The sequence below is a fragment of the Dama dama genome, chromosome 10, assembly GCF_033118175.1.
Source record: "Dama dama isolate Ldn47 chromosome 10, ASM3311817v1, whole genome shotgun sequence".
NCBI lineage: Eukaryota > Metazoa > Chordata > Mammalia > Artiodactyla > Cervidae > Dama > Dama dama.
Window position 1 is genome coordinate 18,434,857 of NC_083690.1, and position 24,376 is coordinate 18,459,232.

Below are 24,376 nucleotides of genomic sequence, written 5' to 3' on the forward strand. Positions count from 1 at the left end.
TGTAAGTGTGTTAGTGTTAGTGGCTTAGTTGTGTCTGACTCTGTGACCCCCATGGGTGATAGCCCGCCAGGCTCCTCTGTCCATGTAACTCTACAGGCAAGAATACTGAAGTGGGTGGCCATTCCCTTCTCCAGGGGATCTTCCAGACCCAGGAATTGAACCCAGTTTTCCTGCATTGCAGGCAAATTCTTAACCATCTGAGCCACTAGGGAAGCTCATTTGTAAGTGTACTTAAGTAGTAAAAAAAGTGTAAAAAAAGATACTTAAGTGTAAAAAAAGATTTCATGTTCTAGAGGGTTAGTTGCTGTGGAGAAGGTTTCAGGAGCTATTTCAACCAGACACATTGCACTATCTTTGAATGCTCTGTGTCAGAACATTGTTTATCATGACGTTTTCAAGTCTTTTTGCTTGATGATCTAGTCAAATGCTTAATTATGAAACAGGATGTGTGCCATTAGTATCCTGTATTTTTGACCATGAGCCGTGTACTTTGCAGATGATTTAAACACCAGTGTTTTTAGTATAAGCAGAGTAGTTTTCAGTAAATTTTCCCTTCTTGATAGCAATCAAGGATAGGGGTTTATATTTCATTTAGAAAAAGTGCCTCCTTGGTTCTCCCGTGCCAAGGCTGTGTCAATAGACTCTGCACGTGTCAGGGTGAGGGGTGGTGGACGTCAGTATCTGGGTATCCAGGACAGGCCTCACAGACTATGCCATCATCTTTGGGTAGTGCCATGGCCTTTGACCCCACTGTCAGACTCAGACCAGTGTCTCTCCACTGAAGTAGTCAAAAAACCCAGGACTACCATGGGCTAGAATTGTTGTTGTTCAGTTGCTAAGTTGTGTCCAACTTTCTGCGACCCTATAAATTGCAACATCCCAGGTTTCCCTGTCCTTTACTATCTCCCCGAGTTTGCTCAAATTCATGTCCAACCATCTCATCCTCTGTTGTCCCCTTCTCCTCCTGCCTTCAGTCTTTCCTAACCTCAGGGTCTTTTCTAAGGAGTCAGTTCTTCTTATCAGGTGGCCAGAGTATTGGAGCTTCAGCTTTAGCACTAGCCCTTCCAATGAATATTCAGGGTTGATTTCCTTTAAGATTGACTGGTTTGATCTTCTTGTATCCAAGGTACTGTCAAGAGTCTTCTCTAACACCACAGTTCAAAAGCATCAATTCTTTGGCACTCAGCCTTCTTTATTGGCTAGAATAGGGATCTATAAATCATGGCCCATTTAGCCCAAATAGTTTTATTGGAACTCACACACACCCATCTGTTTACATATTGTCAATGGCTGCTTTCCAGCTACAGTAGCAGAATTGAGTAGTTATGATGACTTGTATGGCCCTTTATAGAAGAAGTTTGCCCACCTCTTGAATTCTCATAGCTGACTTGGTCAGAGAACTTTGAAGGGCAGGCACTGCTCTAAGCACTGTAGCTGAGCCATCCCATTTAATCCTCCCAGTGAGCAAGATACTGCTTTGGAGAAGAGGAGGTTGAGCTTGAGAAGTTCTTCTAAGCCTAGAGTAAAATGGGCAACCCAGACTGAGACAAGACCTAACCTAACCGAGTAATTCCCCATTCTTGGGCACTCCAGATTTCGCTTATTGTCATTGTGCTTGCATGTTATGAGACAGGGTTGCCTTTTTAAAAATATCCAAGTTTTATTAAAGATGTGTTTTTCATTTTGTTTTGCAGCTTCAGTCAATAATTAAGAAAGTAATTGCACACTTTCACGATTTCTCAGTTCTTTTCTCAGTGGTAAGTAACTATCTGGAACTATTTTTGAAAATTTGTATCCGAGTCAGAAGTTCCTTTAATGTCTCAGTAAATTTTTTATGGTGTCCTCAACCAAAAAAAATACTTAACAGTTCCTTTTTTAATCTAAAAAAAAAAGTAGGTCTAAGCAATTTAAATATTTATATCATAATGACTTAAGCAGCTTAAGCAATAATATTTCTGTTATTGAGAAAATAATAGGCATGGACTGATAGAAAAATATTGTTTTTATTTCATTTGTGACTTTTTATGGGATGTATGTACCTACTGGGTATCATACAACTTCTGAAACCTTGGAACTAAACTGGGCATTGATTTTTTTTGTTTTGTTTTTGCATGGTATCTGCTTTTTATCACACAATTTAATGTTGAAACTGGGAAATATATCAAGCTTATAGTTGTCTCAGTGTCTTGACAGAGTTGAGATTTATTATATTTCCTTAGAAATTTAAAATATCCTATGATACCCTTCTCATTTGCTGCAATGCCCTGGGTATGTACCAATCTAGTGACGTACTTCTCTGCAGGAACACTCTCTGCCCCTTCCCTGAGCTTCCCTCTTCCTTCTTCCTGTTTCCGCTTCTGTTCTCTCACAGGGCTGTAAGCTTTTGTTTATTTAATAATAGAAATTGTTATTTATTGGATTTTTGCCACACTCCAATCCCTGTGCTAGAGCTTTTATAAATTTTTTTAAATTGAAATGTAGTTGGTTTACAATGTTGTGTTGGTTTCAGGTGTATGGTAAAGTGATTCAGTTATACATAAACACATATTCATTCTTTTTCAGATTTCTTTTCCCATGTAGTTTATTATAGAATATTGAGCAGAGTTCCATGTGCTATACAGTAGATCCTTGTTGGTTATCTATTTTATATATAGTAATGTATATCTTTTAATCCCAAACTCCTAATTTATCCCTCTCACCTCCTCCCCTTTGGTAGCTATAGTTTGTTTTCTCTGTGAGTCTATTTCTGTTTGTAAATAAGTTCATTTTTATCTTTTTTTAGATTCCAGGTATAAGTGATATCAAGTGATATTTGTCTTTCTTTTTCTGGCTTACTTCACTTTAGTGTGATGATCTCTAGGCCCATCCATGTTGTTGCAGATGGCATTATTTCATTCCTTTTTGTGACTGAGCAATGTTCCATTATATATATGTACCGCCTCTTTATCCATTTATCTGTTGATGGGCATTTAGGTTGCCCCCATTTCTTGGGTATTGTAAATAGTGCTGCAGTGAACATATTGGGGTACCTGTGTTTTCTGGATTATGGTTTTCTCAGAGTATATGCCCAGTAGTGGGATTGCTGGGTCGTATGGTAGTTTTATTTTTAGTTTTTTAAGGAACCTCCATACTGTTCTCTATAGTGGCTGTACTAATTTACATTCCCAACAGTTTAGGAGGGTTCCTTTTTCTCCATACTCTCTCCAGCGTTTATTACTTGTAGGCTTTTTGATGATGGCCGTTCTGACCATTGTGAGGTGATGGCTCGCTGTAGTTTTAATTAGCATTTCTCTAGTAATTAGCAGTGTTAAACATCTGTATGTCTTTAGGGAAATATCTTTTTAGATTTTCTGCCCATTTTTAAATTGGATTGTTTGTTTTTTAATGCTGAGCTGTATGAGCTGTTTTGTATATTTTGGAGATTAATCCCTTATCAGTCACATTGTTTGCAAATATTTCCTCCCATTCTGTAGGTTGTCTTTTCATTTTGTCTGTGGTTTTCTTTGCTGTGCAAAAACTTTTTAGTTAGGTCTCATTTGTTTCTTTTTGCTTTTATTTCCATTACTCTGGAAACAGATCCAAAAAGATACTGCTGCAATTTATGTCAGAGTGTTCTGCCTATATTCTCCTCTAGGAATTTTATAGTACTTAGTCTTACATTTAGGTCTTTAATCGATTTGGAGTTTTTTTGTGTGTATAGTGTTTTCATTTCAGTTCAGTAGCTCAGTTGTGTCCGACTCTTTGTGACCCCATGGACTGCAGCTCTCCAGGCTTCCCTGTCCATCACCAACTCCCAGAGCTTACTCATACTCATGTCCATTGAGTTGATGATGCCATCCAACCATTTCATCCTCTGTCGACCCCTTCTCCTCCTGCCTTTCCCAGTATCAGGGTCTTTTCTAATGAGTCAGCTCTTCGTATCAGGTGACAAAAGTATTGGAGCTTCGGCTTCAGCATCAGTCCTTCCAGTGAATATTCAGGATTGATTTCCTTTAGGATTGACTAGTTTGATCTCTGCAGTCCAAGGGACTCTCAAGAATCTTCTCCAACACTACAGTTCAAAAGTGTCAATAGTGTTCTAATTTCATTCTTTTACATGTAGCTGTCCAGTTTTCCCAGCACTGCTTATTGAAGAGACTATCTTTTCTCCATTGTATATTGCCTTCTTTGTTGTAGATTAATTGACCACATGTGCTTGGGTTTATTTCTGGGCTCTCTTTACTGTTCCACTGATCTGTATTTCTGTCTCTGAGCCAGAACCATACTTTTTGATGACTGTAGCTTTGTGCATAGTCTGAAGTCAGGGAGCCTGTTTCCTCCAGCTCTGTTTTTCTTTCTCAAGATTGCTTTGGCTTTTTGGGGTCCGTTTGTGTTTCCATACAGATTTAAAAAGCTTTTGATTCTAGTTCTATGAAAAGCAGTTGATAATTTGATAGAAATTGCATTGAGTCTGTAGGTTGCCTTGGGTAGTATAGTCATTTTGACAATATTGATTCTTCCACTCCAAGGACATAGCCTATCTTTCCTTTTCTTTTGTGTCATTTTTGATTTCTTTCATTAGCATCTTATAGTTTTTGGAGTACTAGTCCTTGCCTTTCTTAGGTAGGTTTATTCCTAGGTATTTTATTCTCTTTGATGGCAGTGGTAAATGAGATTGTTTCCTTAATTTCTCTTTTTGACCTTTCATTGTGTATAGAAATACAACAGATTTCTGTGTATAATTTTTTATCCTTCAACTTTACTGGATTCATTGATGAGCTCCAGTAGTTTTCTGCAGTGTCTTTAGGATTTTCTTTCTGTAGTATTGTGTCATCTACAAACAGTGACAGTTTTACTTCTTTTCCAGTTTGGATTCCTTTTTTTTTCTTTTTCCTTTTCTTATTGCTGTGTTAGGACTTCCAAAACCATGTTGAATAGAAGTGACGAGAATGGGCATCCTTGTTTTGTTCCTGAACTTAGAGGAAATACTTTCAGCTTTTCCCCGTTGAGTATGATGTTAGCTGTGTGTTTGTAATACACAGCCTTTATTAGGTTGAGGTAGGTTCCCTCTGCCCATTTTCTGGAGAGTTTTTTTAATCATAAATGGATGGTGAATTTTATCAAAAGCTTTTCATCTGTTGAAATGATCATATGGATTTTATTTTTCCATTTGTTAATGTGTATCACACTGATTGATTTGTGGATATTGAAAAATCCTGGCATCCTTGGAATAAATCTCACTTGATTCACTGTGTATGATCCTTTTAATGTATTGTTGGATTTGGTTTGCTAGTATTTTGTTAAGGATTTTTGCATCTATGTTAATCAGTGATATTGGCCTGTAATTTTTTGTGTGTGTGTTGTGTCTTTGTCTGGTTTTGGTATCAGGGTGATGGTGACCTCATAGCTTGAGTTTGGAAGTGTTCCTTCCTTTGCAATTTTTTGGAATAGCTTCAGAAGGATGGGTGTTAGCTTTGCTCTAAACATTGGATAGAATTCACCTGTGAAGCCATCTGGTCCTGGACTTTTGTTTCTTGGGAGTTTCTTAATCACAGATTCAGTTTCAGTGCTTGTGATTGGTCTGTTCATATTTTCTATTTCTTCCTAGTTCGGTCTTGGGAGATTGCACCTTTCTAAGAATTTCTCCATTTCTTCTAGGTTGTCCATTATGTTGGCATATAATTGCTTAGAGTAGTCTCTTACAATCCTTTGTATTTCTGTGGTGGTGGTTGTAACCTCACTTTTTTCATTCCTACTTTTATTGATTTAGACCCTCCCCCACTTTTTTTTTTTTTTTAACGAGTCTGAGTAAAGGTTTATCAGTTTTGTTTATCTTTTTCGAAGAACCAGCTTTTGGTTCCATTGATCTTTTCTATTTACTTTTATGCATTGCCTCAGGTCATTTTTAGAAAAGCACTGGGAAGCAAGAGTAGTAATGAGTCCCACTTTACAAATGAGGAATGCAAGAAGGGGTGGAGAACCTTGCTTAAGGTCGCACAGGCACTGAATGTGAAGTCAGGATGCAGAAGCCACTGTTTGAACAACTGACTCTGCTTTCTCTGTTCCTCTGTGCAATCCTAAAAAGACTGAAGCCTGCCTTGCCTTTGGGTACCAAGAAGAGCTTCGTTGCTGTTCAGTCATTAAGCTGTGTCCAGCTCTTTGCGACCCCATGGACTGCAGCATGCCAGGCTTCTCTGTCCTTCACTGTCTCCTTGAGTTTGCTCAAACTCATGTCCATTGAGTTGGTGATGTCATCCAACCATCTCATCCTCTGTCGCCCCCTTTTTCTCCTGCCCTTAATCTTTCCCAGCATCAGGGTCTTTTCCAGTGAGTTGGCTCTTCACATCAGGTGACCAAAGTATTGGAGCTTCAGCTTCAGCATCAGTCCTTCCAACGAATATTCAGGGCTGATTTCCTTTAGGACTGATTGACTGATTTGATCTCCTTGTTGTCCAGGGATCTCAAGAGTCTTCTCCAGCATCAGAGTTGAAAGCATCAATTCTTCAGCAGTTAGCATTCTTTATAATCCAATTCTTATATCCATACATGACTACCGGAAAAACCATAGCTTTGACTAGACAGACCTTTGTCAAAAAAGTGATGTCTGTGCTTTTAATACACTGTCTAGGTTTGTTATAGCTTTCCTTCCAAGGAGCAAGTGTCTTTTAATTTCATGGCTACAGTCACCATCTGCAGTGATGTTGGAGCCCAAAGAAAATAAAATCTGTTACTGCCTCCACTTTTTGTCCTTCTGTTTGTCATGAAGTGATGGGACTGGGTGCCATGATCTTAGTTTCTTGAATGTTGAGTTTTCAGTCAGTTTTTACCCTCTTTCACCCTCATCTAGAGGCTCTCTGGTTCTCTTTCATGGATCACACCCTTGTCATGGTGAAGGGGCTTGCATAACTCAGTGAAGCTATGAGCCATGCCGAGCAGGGTCACCCAAGATGGACAGGTCATAGTGAAGAGTTCTGACAAAATGTGTTTCACTGGAAGAGGAAATCGCAAACCCACTGCAAGTATTCTTGCTGTGAGAATCCCGTGAACAGTATGAGGTTATTACTTACCTAAAGGTTTTCCAGGACTTCCCTGGTGGTACGGTGGATAAAAATCTGCCTACCAATGCAGGGCACACAAGTTTGATCCCTAGACCACAGCACATGCCACAAAGCCACTGAAGCCTGAGTTGTGTGCCACAACCACTGAGCCCTTGTGCAGTAACTACTGAAGCCTGCACATCTAGAGCCTGTTCTCCGCAACAAGAGATGCCACTTTAATGAGAAGCCTGTACACTGCAACAAAGAGTAGCTCCTGCTCTCTGCCACTAGAGAAAGCCCATGGCAGCAGTGAAAATGCAGCACAACCAAAAATGGATAAATAAATAATTTTTTTAAATGGTTGCCCAAGTGATTCACCGAAATAGTAACTGGTCCTGGCCCTGATCCCTGGGCACATGTAATTTATTTTAATAGTAATAGTTTTAAAAAACCTCAGAGTCCGGGACTTCCCTGGTGGTACAGTGGTTAAGAATCCACCTGCCAGTGCAGGGAACACAGGTTCAATCCCTGGTCCGGGAAGATCCCACGTGCCGCGGAGCAGCTAAGCCCGTGTGCCACAATTACTGACTAGAGCTCTCTAGCTTCAACTGCTGAGCCCATGTGCCGCAAGTACTGAAGCCTGCATTCTCTAGGGCCCTCGAGCTGCAACTAATGAACGCCCAAGCCCTAGGGCCAGCAAGTTGCAACCACTGAAGCCTGTGCTCCACAAGAGCAGCCAGCACAGTGGGAAGCCTGCACGCCACAGCCCGATAGTAGCTCCCCACTTTCTGCAACTGGAGAAAGCCCGTGTGCAGCAACGAAGCCCCAGTATAGCCGAAAATGAATAAATAAACAAAGCAGTGTGTATGTGTAAAAAATAAAAAATGATTTAAATGGCCAGTTCTCTGTGACAGCCTGGAAGGGTGGGATGGGCTGGGAGGTGAGAGAGAGGCCTAAGAGGAAGGGGACACAGGTGCACCTGTGTCTGACTCACGTTGATGTATGGCAGAAACCAACACACTATTGTAAACAGTTAGCCTTCACTGAAAATAATTTTTTTTTTAAAAAAAAGGCCCATGTTATGTTAGGAAAAAAAACAAACAAACCACCTCAGAGTCTTCTCCTTGCTTTCACCTGAGTCCTGATCAGACCTGCCTCAGAAAGACAAAAAACTCTTCCTCTGTTTTGACCTTCAAAGAAAAAGTAACCCATAAATCTCTTCTAGTAACTTGTATAAATTGCAGGTAGAATGCTTTTTTTTTCTTTTAGGAAAAATTTCTGCCATTTCTGGACATGTTCCAGAAAGAGAGTGTCCGGGTGGAGGTTTGCAAATGCATCATGGAAGTTTTTATCAAGTAAGTGTAACACAAAGTAATCAGAAGCTTCGATTCCCACTGCCCTTGTGAAACCTGTTGATAAGAAATCAATTTATGCACTCTGAGGCCCTGTGATGTAATGATGTATTTATACCTAAAGTAACATTGAGAGGAGAACCACATTAAAAAGAGCAATCATGATAAAGTTTATAATTAGCTCTTAAGAAGACAAAGTAATAAATATAAATATTAGATGGGCCCACCATCTCCCACATCTCACTCCTGTGAGTTTTGGGAAGGAGCAATCTATTGATGTACTATTTATTTAGGGAGTTTTAAGATTTTAAGATAGTCATTCTTATCTTCTCTCATACCAGAGCTTGAAAGATTTCTATCTTCAATGTGTAGATTTATGATAGGTTTTCAATTTAATTCCTTTCCTTTTATTGATTAAATCTGTTTCCCAAAACTGTCTATTGCTGGTGGTATGTGAAATACTTTGATAGTACATGGAAGAGAAATTTTTATTTTAAAAATGTATATTTATTTTAAAGTATATTAGATAATATATAACTAGTTTAATCAGTGGCTTCTAATGTATTTTTCTTTAGAACAGGGTTAAAAATTAAACTGACTTTAAACATTAAGTATGTAGATATGATTAAAAAAAATATGTGTGTAAAAATGAAGTTCAAATAGCAGAGTTTGGAAAATTCAGTTAGAAGTTAGTTGAGTATATGTTTTAAGCTTTCCTTGTATTTTCTTTCTAAAAGATTAATTCCATATGCTTGAAATGAGTATACCTACTTTACTTTCATAAAAATTTGTTGTAAGAGCTTGTCTTTTGACAATTAAAATTTGTTGTAAGAGCTTGTCTTTTGACAATTAAAATTAATAATTTTGTCTGCACTTAACACAGTTGTAGACAGCTTCAGGGGTTCAGGAAACATGGTAAGAAAACAGATTTGCCCTTTGCCTGGCTTAGGAAATGTGGCAGTTTTACCATGATTTTGCAGTTGGGAGAAGTTATGTTAGAAGAGCAAACTTGTTAGTTAAAGAAAAATTCAGAGAAAACTAGAACATTGCCCATTGCTGGCGAGCCGGGCTATGTTAGATGCCAACCAGATAATTTACTGCTTCTCACATATGTCCCGTAGATGAGAACTAAATCCATGCTTTTAGTGCTCGGTGTAGATGGCTTTCACTCTTATCCCCAAATGTCTCCTAGGCATCAGCAGGAGCCCACCAAGGACCCCGTGATTCTGAACGCCCTTTTGCACGTTTGCAAGACCATGCACGACTCTGTAAAGTAAGCCACGCTTAAGGCTGAAAAGAGCCTGGATTGAGTTTTAATGCCACATAATAGTGCATTAGGGAATTACTGCTTTAAGTGGCCTCTGTGAATAATATTATTTTATGGGGTCTTTTAAGATTCTTGTTAACGAGGACATTCCAATCCAGGGGAGGAGGGAGGCTGAGCTGAGGGTAATCTTCCTGAGAAAATGAGATGGCAGATGTTTTTACAAAGGGATTTCTGTTGGGAGGAAAAGACTGGTTTCATCCAAGTGAACTCATGCTACATGTCTCCTGGAGATTTCTGAGAGCAGCAGATAGTATAATAATGAGTTCACTCATCCAGTAACATAGCCTTTAAAATTTTTCTCATTATTAGCCAGTTATTTGAAATTCAAATGAAGTTGCCTATATTCCTTACATGAAGGACCTTATTTGTTCAGTATACTTGAGGCTCAGACCTAGTCACCAGCCTTACCTTTGGGTCAAAAGCCAGATTATCTCCTTTGCTTTCTAATTTGATGTATTTATCTTATTTTTTTTCTTTTTCATTACATGTTTCCATTTGACTGTGCTGAGGCAATTCCTTCTTCTCTGTGGCTGAAATTTTGATCCCTAAAGAATTTTTAAACACAGCAGCTTGATTCGCTGGAAAATGTTACAAGAACTGAGAAAATTGTTTTGGAACTTAACCTTCAACTAGATGAATTGTGTTTCTTTTGTTTTGTTTTTCCCTGATTTGTAGAATCTTTATTTTCATGACCTTTGCTTTCAACTTCATTAGTTATCAAAATCAAAATATCAAGACTTTTCATAATAAATAGAACTGATAGACTTGCATTGCACAAAAATCCATAAAGACCCAAAAGACTTTTAGAAAAGTACTTGTATTAGTAGGACATTAGTTTTTGGCCTAAATAAAATAGCAGATGTATTTCTCTTGTGAGAAGTGGAGCCAGAAGGTCAGGGTAGGGTAGCTCTGCTCTAGAACATCATCCAGGAGCCCAGATTTCTTGTCCTCGAGCTCTCCTGTCCCTCTAGGGTGTTGTCCTTGTCTTCCTGGTAGAGGTGGCTTACCTCAACCATGTTCATGTTGCAGCCTGCAGGCATAAGAGGACAGCAGCTTCCTTTTAGGGACACAGTTTGGGAGGCTTTGTACATCACTTGCATTCGCATCCCTTTGGCCAGAAGTGTCACATGGCTACTCGTAGCCTCAAAGGAGCATTAGGAAATTTGGTCTCAAAGAATGAAGGGAGGGAGGTGGGAGCGGGGATCGGGATGGGGAATACGTGTAAATCCATGGCTGATTCATATCAATGTATGACAAAACCCACTGAAATGTTGTGAAGTAATTAGCCTCCAACTAATAAAAAAGAAAAAAAAAAGAAAAAAAAAAAAAAGAATGAAGGGGACGCTGCATATTGGAGGACAGTATGCTGATTTTACCAATACAGCCTTGTTTTGCCTTAGAACGAGAACCTTGGTCTTTGACTCTTAAATTAAAAAAAAATAATAAATTTGGGAAACCATTTATAAACCTTCACATGTATTACCAAAACTATAAGGACTTGACATTTTCTCATTTATATTTATACTAACTTTGCTATTAAACAGAAGCAGCTGAGATCTGTGGTTTACTTTAAGCTGTATATCCATAATAAGGTAGATTGATGAATGGAGGGTGGAATGGAGAGTTATGTGATAAAGCAAATATTATAAAATGATAATAGTAGGGTGTATTGGTGTTGACTGTATAATTTTCAACTTTGCTACATTTAAACCTTTTTATAGTAAAATGTTGAATGAAAGTTCTCTGGAATACAAAATTTGAAGCTGAACTTTGCTATCCAAATTCCAAAGAAGGGAGAGTTACTTTCTCTTTTGCTGTTAATGAATATATCTTGAGAATAGCGTCTCTGAGAGAAATGAGAAACACATTTAAATTATGTTAATTTAGGTTACATATTTTCATCAAAAGAAACACAAATATGGGAGTTTTTAAAATCTAGAAAATGCAAAATGTTCTTACCTGTTAAATTACTTATTTCTCATTTACTTTTTTCCTTTGGAAACTTTCATTTATTACCTCAATGTCAATTATGTACAATTATTGATTTTAGTGCACTCACTCTGGAAGATGAGAAAAGAATGCTGGCATATTTGATTAATGGATTTATAAAAATGGTAAGTATTGGGGAAGAAGTTACAGTTTACTTAGAAATGTGATGTAATTGTTTATCCTTCCTCTGGTGAAAGCAGTTAACTTTATGTTCCCTGGTGCTTTTCATTTTTATGGAGATAAGATGAAATTAGAAAACAACTTATATTAGCCAGCACTCCCCTGGGGGCAAGGAGAGCCAAGACAAACTGGCTTAAGGAAAAAATAAAAAGGGGACGGTGGGAGGGGAACTGGCTGATGTGACACAAAGGCGGGGGGTGGACCTCTCGGAAGGAGCAGCTGGACTTGGGGTCTCCCTAGTGTCATCAAGAACTGCTGTGTGTGTCTTTGGCTCATGGCTCTTCTCTCCTGGCATGCCTCCCAGGCAGGCTTACTCCCCACGAGAGCCCCGGGTTTCCATTCCTTCCAGTGCTGCAGCCCAGCAGGAAGAGCTCCAGCAGAAGTTCTAGGGCTGAGTCTGTGGATTAATTTGGGTCACCGGCTCGTCTCTGAGCAAATTGCTGCTGTTGAGAAGGAAGGAACACACCGGCCAGGCCAGGGAGACAGGCACCCCTGGGCAACCAAACCACATGGATCCAGAGTGGGAGAAGAGGCTTCCTTTTTTTCTTTTTTCAATGAAGCCAATTTAAATTCTTCCATTTTTATTTTTTAAATTATTGTTACATTTTTTGACTGTGCCATTGTGGCTTACAGAATCCTCAGTTCTCTGACCAGGGATTGAACCTGGGCCACGGCAGTGAGAGCCCAGAATTCCAAGCTGTAGGCTGCGGGGGGACCCGTGGAGAAGGGGCTTCTTGAAGCACCTGATGTGCTGCTCTTCAGATGCTGCTGAAAACGATTTGGGGGTTGGCGGGGGGTGAAATGTCAGTGTCCACTCTCCATTCATCCTAGTTACTCAGCGCTACAGGACAGCTCACCCCAGACTTACTGGCTTAACATGGCAGTGTTTTATTCTTGTGAGTCGGTGGGTTGACCGGGTAACCAGGCCACTCCGTGTGATGTCAGAACTGTGGCAGAACTGGGGCTGGAGGATCCAGGACGGTCTTGAGCACGTGTTTGGGGTCCTGGTGCTGGCTGTTGACTGGGGCAGATCATTTCTGTCGTGTGACCTCTTTCTGTCCGCCATTCTCTCATCATTTGCTCATGTCCGCGCTCTTGCCTGATGAGGGCAGAATCAGAAGCTGCCGGGCCTGTGGAGGCTTAGAGATCACACAGTGACCAGTGCTGCCGCCTGCTTCATTTTGTTAGTCAAAGCAAGTCCCAGGGCCAGCTGTCTGGAGGGGAGGGAAAGCTGACCCACCCCCAGCTGGGAAGAGTCCACAGGGACACTGGGGAGGGGTGAGTGAAGCGGGCGGCATTGTTGCAGGTTTCATCGGGAACAACCACCTTTCCACCCTAGCCAGAACAACCTTTGCCTTAAATCTCGGTGCACGAAACTAAAATACCCACTTCAGCCAGTATCTCCTGTTAGAAATGTCAAGACAAAAGCTGCCTGAGATGAAAATAACTAGGTCACTTTGAAAACCACCTGGAAAAATGTGACTCACTCAATAACAGAGGTTGATTTAACTATGGTAAAATACTAATTTTGATGAAAATTCAGGATAAGCCTTTTAATTCCCATGTTAGGAAATGTGCCTATGATTGATACTAGGTGCCTCTGTTGTTCCCTTAATTTATATGCTGTTCTCGTGATATTTATCCTTTTATGGGTCTGTCTGAAAACCACTAAGTTTTAATGGGAAAGAATATGAGAAAATAAGATGTGCAACTTGATAGCTGTGGTGGAAATTATGACATTAAACCTCTTCTGGACAAAAATGATTGTTGTAGCAGTAAAATTTGTCCTACCAACCAGCTGTTCATAAATTTGAAGAAATAGGAGAAGAAGAAGTTTTTAGTGGTGGATTAACATCCATCGATGGCTCCAGCAGCCACTAGTGAGCTGCTAAAGGTTGGAATCCCCATCAGGAAGCAGAAATGTGTGGCCCTTGTTAGGGAATCCCTCTGACAAATGACTCCCAATCACCAAATCTATGTGAAAAGGCTGCAGCTGACAGCCAAAATGCCAAAATTTCCTTTCCAGTGGTTTCCTTCTAGCCTAGGAAATCCTCTTTGCATTTTGAGATTCTGTTTTATACCCTTTGGTCTTTTTATGTTATACTCCAATGCCCATGTGAAGATGAGGTGATAATAGTAACATTTCTGCTATATGCTGGGTAAAGTAATGTAACATCTAGTTAGAGTGTATTCCAGTTCACGGAGATGTGTGTGTGTTTGCTTACACACCCTTGAGATACTTACTACCCATCTATATCTGTGGAATTTTTGGTGTCTTATCATTGCAGCACCTCCCCTGTCCCCACAAAACTCAGGAGGAACTTTTCCAATTGTGTGCTTACAGCTGCCTAGAGTTAACATTGTCACTTCTTTCTCCTTGATTCTAGGTGTCCTTTGGCCGTGATTTTGAACAACAGCTGAGTTTTTATGTGGAGACCAGGTCAATGTTTTGCAATCTGGAACCTGTTCTTGTGCAGTTGATTCACGTAAGGATTTTCACTCATTCATTTATTTTCTCAATAGATGTTTATTGATCATTGACATGCCACGCACCAGTTTTAATCTGAGATTCTTCTGGCCGCATATTGCTTCTGTTCCCAAGGCATGAAAGATGTTTTCTCAAAGGTTAATAAAATCTACAGCTTTGCTTCAGCCTTTAGAGTGGTTTAATAGTCCTCTTTTTCTCTGAAATTTGCATATTCACTTCTGCATGTCAATAGCAAAGAGTTGAGTGAGTTATAGTGATTATTTAGTTATAGAAATTATTAACCTAGTTAGAATTCCATGTTACCTAACCAGAGTCCCAGCTTTCTTGGTTCACAGTGCCTTTCAGTAACTTTTCATGATGCCCTTAGGCAAAAAAGAAGAGATAACAGTTCTGTTTATTAAGAAATTAGGCTTAAGCAACTTAAGAATTTGTGCCCTAACAGCTTGCTTCTCTGAACCAACAATTTATGTAAATTGAGAGAAAAATAGTATATTTTCATTCCATTTAAAATCATCATAATTACTTACTAATGAAGTATATGTACCTCTAGGCATTGCTTGACTTCTCAAACCTTGGAATCAGATGGGACACCACTACCCTATTTTCTGTTCCGGATAGATTTTTTCCCCCACATTAATGTTTGCACAGTACTTTTTGTCACGGCAGTTGCTAAAAACCCAGTTTTGCAAAGACATGCCATCACTGCAAGGAAGGAACCATGTCTGTGAGCTACCTCACACAAGTGCTTCGCATAGTGTTCAACAGTTGAGCCCTTCTGTGGTTGTCCGAAACATGGGATGCCCCTCTGATTTTCCTGTAACACCCTGGGGTGTCATGGTACACATTTTGGGAACCATAGGTCCAAACTTTTAATTTTTGTGAAAAGATTCCCTTAGGCTCTTGAATTGTTTCATGTAAATTTAAGGAAAATGACCTTTTTATATATTTGTTCGCTGATTATCAGATTTTGTAGCATTAGTAAACCTAAGACCTAAATGTAGAGACTTACAAGTCAGGGAAGTTAACAGTACTCAGCCTGTAAAGTCATGAGGAGTAAATGAGCTTAAGAATGCACAGTTCCTAGAAGGGCACCTGGTGTGCTATAAGTGATAATGCGGCTGCTCTTACTGTTCTTACGGTTAGCGTTAGTGTTGCAAAAGTATTTTGTATGGTCTACGTTCAGGTTTGGAGGTTTCTCTTAAGATCTCTAAGATCTTAAGCTTAGTGTGTGGGCTTTCTGGAAATGGAATAAGTGAACCCTGGCTATTCATTAAGCCAGAAAATGGTCATTTATCATGCCAGTTGATAGGCATGACTTAACTCAGTGAGTGCCCCTTGGAGATGTTTGCTCAAGCCGAGATTGAATCTGGCCTGATGACCCTTTTGCCATTTCAGGGTTTGGGGCTCACCAGTCTTGCTTCCAGAACCAGTCTTGGTTCCAATTAGCTTGTTCTCATTGACTTGTGTACAGTCAGTGTCCAAATCTCGTTGGAAGATGTTTAATCTCAATTAACCATCATTTCATTCCCATTTCTGTTTTACTTTTTAATCTAGAGTGTAAACCGGTTGGCAATGGAAACAAGGAAAGTAATGAAGGGAAATCATTCTAGAAAGACCGCTGCGTTCGTCCGGGTATGTTTTAAAGATAAGACTTACTTTGAACTCCAGTGGGCTGTTTCTTATACAAGTTTCTGAATTGTTACTCCCAGAAAAAGATTAAGGGTGATTTAATATTGATTTTCCAGATTTTTCCTTACATATTCAGGAACTGACTGATTTTCTTAATGTTTTCAAAAGAAACAATCAAAGGAGTCTGAATTTTGATACATATTAGCGGGGGTGGTTGAGATGGATTTGCCTTTTTGTGTGCCAGCTGAATTATCTCTGGTTCATGCCAGTAACTGGAAGGCCTGGGACCTTTTTTCCTCTTGTCAAGCTCCCAGCTTTGGAAGAAATTTGTTTCTTGAGTAAGCTGCTCAAAATTTTATCAAAGCAATACATATCTACACTTTAAAAATAAAATCATACTGAAAAGATTATAGTGAAAATAAGCTTTCCAGCCCTGCCTTTTCTCACCACATACCTCTCTTCTCACAGTCTCTCTTTAGCAATTTCTTCTTCAGATTACCAATTAATTCATTTTTAACTAATTGGTTTTAACAACTGCTCCTTTAAATGATCAATATTAGGTGTTATCTATTCACTCCCTGTGATGACAGGTGAAAATTTATTTTTGTACACCATTACTGGTCCTTGGTTGCCCCTCATGTTCCTCCCAAAACGGCAAATACAGCAGAGGCAAGGAGGAGAAATTGGGGTTCATAATGGGGAGATTAATTGTTTTAAGTGTTTTTACTTGAAAATATATGATGATGAAAATGAGAATATTAATGGCATTAATTAATATTAATGATGGCATTGCCGCATAACCTGCCGTTTCTCCCCTTTCTTCTAGGCCTGCGTTGCCTACTGCTTCATTACCATTCCCTCCCTGGTGGGGATCTTCACCCGCCTCAACCTCTACCTGCATTCTGGTCAGGTGGCCCTGGCCAACCAGTGCTTCTCCCAAGGTGAGCCCGTCACTCACTCTCTTCTCCTCTCAGACTCTCCCTGGCTCCTTAGGAAAGCTGACTCAGCAGTGTGTGAATGCATGCAGAGAGATTCCTTTAAGGAGGAAAGAGAAGAAAAAGTGATCAATAAGTGATGAACTTTTTCTTTAGTAGGAAGCACCTCAGACACATACACATTTATAGAGTCAGACAGATTACAGAGCCTGGGTTATTTCCTGTAAGGACCTTCCTACATCTGTCTCAGGCATGTCAGGTCAGGTGGCTCAGACATCCCTAGAGAGTTTTAGAACTTAGGACTGCTCATTCACAGCAGATTCAAGTTTATTTATTGTTGTCAGTGTTTGAAATTCCAGAGATACAGGAGTAGCATCTAAGCAGTATAGAATGAATGCTCTCTACAGTTTGCTGTTAGGGATAAAAATTCTGCCCAAAACCTGTTTCTGTAAGAGGTACAGAGCTGTGCTGGAACCAGGATTGTGCGAGCAGTTGATTTGGGAGGTGATCCCACGGAGTGTGAGAGGTGAGATGAGGTGAGACAGGGAAGGGAAGGATGCTAGTGAAGGGTGTGCTGGTGGAGGGTTAGGGTTGTGGGCAGCTGGGTCTTTCCCATCGGACCCTCGGTGTCACTGAAGTCTTCAAACATGATTGCTGTCCAAGGACCTTTTCAGACTCTGCTTGGTTTTGTTCTCAACTCCTGGGTGCTCCAGTAGCCTCTCAGCGCTTTTGGGATCAATGTCTTCCCTCCTCAACTCACACCATGCTTTAGCCACGCCGACTCTTTTCCTGTCCCTGGAACATACTAAGCCATCTACCAGTTCAGAGCCTTTGCCCTTGCTGTTCCCTCTTTCTAGAGTGACCTTCCCCCCAGATATTTGCATTTTCTAAAATCACTAGGCCAGAGATGAGAATCAAGCCTTGCCTCTTTTGGGGTCCTTTCCTGTCCACCCTAGCTAAAGTAACCCCCCCTTCCCAATCACACTCTGTACCATCCTCCTCATGTCTTCATTGCACTTGCCGTCATCTGATGCTCTCTTACTGTTTGTGTTTGTTTGCTTATTGTCTGGACACTCCCTTCCCCCATGAGGACTGCAAATCCCACAAGAGCAGGTATGTCCTCATTACTTGTCAGCAGACGTGGAACTTACTCCTAATGCCTGCTTTGGTAAGTATGATGGATTTGCAGGAAACGAAACAAAAATTAACAGCCTCTGCCAATAACCCAATGTGCAAAATGAAGGTTAGATTAAATTAATTAATTAGATTAAATTGATGTTAGGAAGGTTTAAATCTTACGAACTGGTTCCCTCTTAAAAAGGTCAGGAATAGTGTGTGGGGACCCCTGTGTGGGGACCCCTGAGTTTGATGTCACCTGTAGCATTAGGAATGGCTTGTGAGCTGGAGATGCCAGAGCTTTGAGCTGCATGTGGAGGCCCCAGAAGCCTAAATCTTTCTTCTCCCAACTTGATAAGCTCAGAGCCACATCTTGAATGTTACAGATCTCAAACAAACTCAGCACCCCTGTGTTAGAGCTCTGGCCGCCTCCTCTAGCGCCCCCCTCCCCGCCCCACTTTAAACTGCTATGGGGGGGCAGGAATGCAGTGTCCACTTCATGCTTAATAATTTATCCGATGATTTTGCTCAAGTCTGTAAATGCTGTGGTGCTAAACCTTAAAAGCTTATTGTTGTTGTTCTGAAAGCCACATGCGGCAGTTGCTGGCCAAAATAAATAATATATTCAATTACTGAGAAGGGGAAGGCTAAATATAAATTAAATGAAGCTTGTGGAAGTGGGCCGATTGGGTTTGTTTGCCTCCTTAAGCATCCCCCCACCAGCTGGTTATAAAACATCCCCTCCCCCCTATTCATTTTCTGGCCTCCCTTGATCCAGCCTCCGCTGTACCTTCTTTATCAGCTGCAGCTTTGCCAGGGCTGGCTCAGCCCAACAAGTAAACTCCAGTTGAACCCTGAGCCAGGCCAGTGTGGAGTGCTGACGAAGGCTTATTACAGGGAGGCCCGTTCTGGTCCTTTAGACACATTGGTTCAGCATGTAGGCTGGATCATGCAGGGGGTTGGTCTATGGTCACCCATTGCCCCCAGATCTTTAGGAGAAATGAAGGACTTGCAAATCAGTTGTCAGTCACATCTTCTGACCCAGAGATGCCTGTTCACTGTCCCTGGGGATAGCTTCTTGTCCTTGTTAGACAGTGATTCTTTCTGGAAGGTTATCACCAAGCCACAGCAAGAGCGGGTTCTTTTCTCTTTATCTTGGTTCCTTTATCTTTACAGTTCCTCACCTCAGAAAGGAGGATGTTTTATAATGAAAGTATTATTGTTAAAGGTGGCTTCCCTGGTGGCTTAGTGGTAAAGGATCCACCTGCCAATGCAGGAGCCACGGGTTTGATCCCTGGGTCGGGAAGATCCCCTGGAGAAGGAAATGGCAACCTGCTCCAGTATTCTTGCCTGAAAGATCCCTTGGACAGAGATGCCTGGTGGGCTGCAGTCCATGGGGTCTCAAGAGTCTCAATTTAACGACTAAACAACAATAACAGATGTTAAAAGTGGGCCTTGAAAGAAGAGCATTTGTTTATCAGGGAAGGGCTGTGGGGAAGGGGAGAAGGAATAGTTAGCATTCCAGGTAGAGGAGCCGGCCTGAGCAAAAGAGGGGATGTGTGGGATCATATGATGCGTTAGGGATGAAGCCCTAATGACTGGTGAGTTTCAAACCTCCTGAGTGTGCTGGTCCCAATCCTGATTCTGCTGCTTATGAGTTGTATGCTGTTGGATTGATTGACTGTATGGTGCCTCAGTTTCTCGATGTGTAAAGTGGAGATGATGGCGGTGGTTCCTGTGTTGAATTTTTCTTTTTTTTTTTTAACTCTTGGCTGTACTGTTTTCCTTGCTGCACAGGGGCTTTTCTCTAGCTGCAGCAATCAGGGGCTCCTCTAGTTGCGGTGTGCATGCTTCTCATTGCAGTGGCTTCTCTTGTTGCAGATCACAGGCTCTAAGTGCGAGGGCTTCAGTGGTTGTGGTGTATGGGTTTAGTTTCCCCGTGGCATGTGGAATCTTCCTGGACCAGGGATCCAAGCCATGTCCCTTACATAGCAGGCAGACTCTTAATTTTTAAAATAATATTTATTTATTTCATTTATTTGGCTGTGCCAGGTCTTAGTTGTGGCATGTAGGATCTTTTGTCTTCGTTACAGCACCTGGGATCTTTAATTGAGGCATGGGGCCGGTGGGGTGGGTGGGGTGTCCATCATTCTCTGCCTAGGGTTTGAATCCAGGCCTCCTGCATTGGGAGCACAAAGTCTTAACCACTGCACCACCACACAGGTAAGGCCCTGTGGTAGATTAAATGAGAGAAAGTACTTGGGCACTCGGTCCACTGGCACATAGTAGCGGCTCAGTAAATATTAACTTAGTACAACCATCTCTCAAAAGATGAAAGTATGCCATGGGTTCTAGGAGCTAACTGCATATTGTGCAGCTCTGCAGTTTCAGAATCCTGAAAGCCTATTCTCATACTCAGAAACTTGAGAAATCTGCAGGAAAGCTGTTCATTTCAAGACTTACCTGCTGAATTATCCTGAAAATAACAAATCTGCAGTTTCTCCAAAGATGAAACAATAGTGAGAACAATTAGAGCAAGATAGTGGTGAAAAGAATGATTTTTGTTCTTATTGTTAATAATAATGCTTTTCCCTCCTATAGAATTCTCCCCCCCTCCTTTGTTTGAAAACATTTTTTCCTTCCAGTTTTTTTTTTTGAGATATGATTGACATACAGCACTATGTAAGTTTAAAGTGTACAGCATAATGATTTGACTTACATACAGCATGAACTGCTTACCACAGTAAGTTTAGTGAACACCTGTCAGCTCATATGAGTACAAAGTTAAAGAAACTTTTTAAAGTATTTTTTCTTTGTGATGAGAACTCTTACAATTTATTCTCTTAACAACTTTCATATATAGCATATAGCAGTGTTAATTATATTTATCATGTTGTACGTTACATCCATAGTACTTACCTTATAACTGGACGTTTATTTCTTTTGGCTGCCTTCATCCAGTTCCTCCTCCCCCTATCCCTCGCTTCTGGTAACCCCAAATCTGACCTACTTTTCTAGGAGTTCTTTTTGTTTTTGTTTTTTTTTAAACTAGAATTGACCTACAACACAGCATGTTGTTCAGTTGCCAAGTCATGTCTGGCTCTCTATGACCCCATAAACTGTAGGACATCAGGCCTCCCTGTCCTTCACTATCTCCCTGAGTTTGCTCAAACTCATGTCCATTGAGTCAGTGATGCCATCTAACCATCTCATCCTCTGTCGCCCCCTTCTCCTGCCCTCAGTCTTGTCCAGCATCAGGGTCTTTTCTGATGATTCAGCTCTTCGCATCAGGTGGTCATAGTATTAGAGCTTCAGCTTCAGTCCTTCCAATGAATATTCAGGGTTGATTTCCTTTAGGATAGACTGGATTGATTTCCTGGCTGTCCATGGGTCTCTCAAGAGTCTTCTCCACCACCAGAATTTGAAAGCATCAATTCTTTGGCGCTCAGCCTTCTTTATAGTCCAGCTCTCATATCCGTACAACACAGCATAGTGATTTGATACTTCTATACACTTCAAAATTATCATGGTGATAAATCTAGTTAACTCTCCATACACAGGTACTACATCGTTATTTACTATATTCCCTACACTGTGTATTTCATACCCTTGACTCATTTCATACTCTTGACCTTTGCAACTGAAAGACTGTACCTCTTTATCTCCCTCCTCTAATTTCTCTCCCTCCCCCTCCACACTCCTGTCTGGCAACCACTTGTTTGTTCTTTGTATCTTACTTTATTTCCATTTCATGTTTATTCATTTGTTTTGTTTTTTAGATTCTACCTATTTCTTTCCTCCTCTCAATGCATCCCCCCTTAAAAAACTAACTTTGTTTTACTAATTTTTTTTATATCTACATCTTGGAGAGCTATGCTTACAAGCCATGTCTTAAGCAAAAGCCCCAAACAAAGTTAAGTCAGGTTCTTCTGTAAGACAGACTATCCTCATACTATACACTTGCCCTCTTTGTAGTTATCACCATTGTAATTTAACAAGTAAATATGTAAAGAATTGTCTGCTTCCCTCCCCTGAAGAGTGTCAGCTCCACAAGGTCTCATCTTTCTTATTCCCTGCGCTGTGCCTGGCTCCTGGCACATTGCCTACTACATGGGCACTCAGTAAATGATGAAGGAGTGAATGGCACCATGTGATAATACTGATTGATAACTCTTTACAGTACTGATGAATGTAAAATGGTACCAAACCTTTTATGGTATGGACCTAACTCTTAAGCAACCCTGTTGTTCAGAAGAGTCTCATCAAAGTCCTCTTGGTAGGTTTTAAATAATTCATTTTCCTATTTATAGAAAAAAGAAAACAAGGTAAGCTCAAACATATGCTGAGGCTCATAGACATGTTGAATGGAGCCATTGTGCTGGTTTGATCCATGAGGAACATGGGGATGCAGAGGAGAGGCTAAAGCCGCTGTTATGCAGCCCACTGGCTCCTGTGAATGGTAACTGCTGATGGAGGAAGCCAGGGCAGTAGAATGGAGGAGAAAATAATTTTGTATTTCTGCCTTTTGGAGAGTAAAGAGTGGCTTGTAATGGAGAAAAACAATCTCTATCCACTTAACAAGTCTTTGGAGTTTATGCTTAAGGTCATACTTATTTGTTCTGTTGACAAACCATCTTCTGAAGAATGTGTTTGATGTGACTCTTTTCTCAAACTTCAAGGCCTCTCTGGTGATTGTGGATGAAGTAGGTTAATTTTGCTGTAATAGTTCACAGGTGGGCAGATGGCATGAAGCTTGTCTGAATGCACATGATCCATGCACCTTAGGGGAGGTAAGGGCTGGGTTGGATGGCAAAGACTGATGGAACCCCCAGGAAAGACAAGGGTGTGCCCCCCACTAAAGTTCACTCAGCTCCTTAGAATTGTAAACGCCTATGATTTGCTTCCTCCCGCCAGTAGTTCTTGGCCATTCTTCACATGCAAACCACTGGGCCAAGCATTGTACTGAAACCGGAATGTACTTAAAAGAGACTTCATGCTCGCAGGGGAGAGTGGGTCTGTTTACAGTTATTCAAAACAGCACATGAGAAGTGTCATGCAAGATGTTCATAAAATGTACCAGGGAATTTTAGAGAGGAATAACCGTTGACTTGGAAGAGGAATTAAAAAAAAAAGCTTCTTAAAAGAGTTGGCATTGAAAAGTCTGGAAGGTAAGGGGGATCTGTAGATGCTGAAGTGAGGCAGTGAGAGAGGGGGGCATTCTAGCCTAATCAACAGCAAGAGCAGAGGCCTAGAGGCTGGAAAAATGGTGCCTCTGGAAGGAGTGAGTGGGAGATCAAGTTAGGAAGATAGCTTGGGAACTAATTGTTGAGAGAACTGAATTCCAAGCAAAGCAGTTTAGTTTTATTGAGTACATATTATTTGCTGTGTGGCTGATCTTTTTACAGAAGAGGAAACTGGAGCTCAGAGGTGTGACATGACTTGCCCAGGAGCATCTAGCTAATAAGTGACTTCAAGTGCTCTTTCCACCACTGTGTTCTCTATAGTTAGGTTAGTTTCTCTAAACATAATCTGGTGGGGTTTTTTCTGTTGGTTTTTTAAAATATTTATTTATTTTTGGCTGCACTAGGTCTTTGCTGCACGTGGGCTTTCTCTAGTTGCAGAGCACGCAGGCTTTTCGTTGCAGTGGTTTCTCTTGTGGTGGAACATGGGCTCTAGGGCACGCGGGCTTTAGTAGTTGAGCACATGAGCTTGGTAGTTGTGGCTCTTGGGCTCTAGAGCGCAAGCTCAGAAGTTGTGGTACGTGGGCTGAGCTGCTCCGCAGTATGTGGGATCTTCACAGATCAGGGTTTGAACCGCTGTCCCCTGCATTGCAAGGCAGATTCTCAACCACTGGACCACCAGGTTACCCCCTAATCCAGTGTTTTATTTCTGACCCTTGGTGTGTGTGGTTACTAGAGACCAGTGAGTATAGACTGAACGTTAGATAACTTACTTAGGAGACAGTCAGAATTAAGATAAGGAATGCTTAATCCTTTCTGCTTAGGGAGACCCAAGCTGAATATCCATAGGAAGACCTTCCCAGCCCCTTGTGAGCTCCTGCAGAGTCAGCTGTAAGGCATGTCACCCCAGAGGACCCAGAGATGTGAGTCAGGTGAAACTTGGACTGTGTGTGCTCGACTCGGAGAGAGACCTTGCCTATCAGAGATAGAAGAGAGAACATACAGGCACCTCCTATGGTGCTGCCGAAACTGAGAAGTCATCTGTGTGTCTGAGTGGACTTTTCACATTAAAGAGTTGACATTCTGCATAAACCAGGTTGCAAAGTCAAGGTTAAATTAATGCTTGTTATCACTGACAGTTTCATGTATAAGGTATTTAATTGT

The 24,376-nt window shown here is 40.9% G+C and overlaps 1 protein-coding gene across 4 annotated transcripts in view; it reads left to right on the forward strand.

Annotated features, from left to right (window-relative positions):
- Window positions 1-24,376, forward strand: part of VPS35L (VPS35 endosomal protein sorting factor like) — a 143,416-nt gene that overhangs the window by 84,274 nt on the left and 34,766 nt on the right. For all 4 annotated transcript variants that reach the window (XM_061152945.1, XM_061152946.1, XM_061152942.1 and 1 more), the window contains 7 exons: window positions 1,695-1,757; window positions 8,286-8,371; window positions 9,561-9,641; window positions 11,746-11,809; window positions 14,252-14,350; window positions 15,907-15,984; window positions 16,808-16,922. In XM_061152945.1, the coding sequence (XP_061008928.1) occupies window positions 1,695-1,757; window positions 8,286-8,371; window positions 9,561-9,641; window positions 11,746-11,809; window positions 14,252-14,350; window positions 15,907-15,984; window positions 16,808-16,922 (586 nt within the window). The remainder of the gene's footprint in view (window positions 1-1,694; window positions 1,758-8,285; window positions 8,372-9,560; window positions 9,642-11,745; window positions 11,810-14,251; window positions 14,351-15,906; window positions 15,985-16,807; window positions 16,923-24,376) is intronic.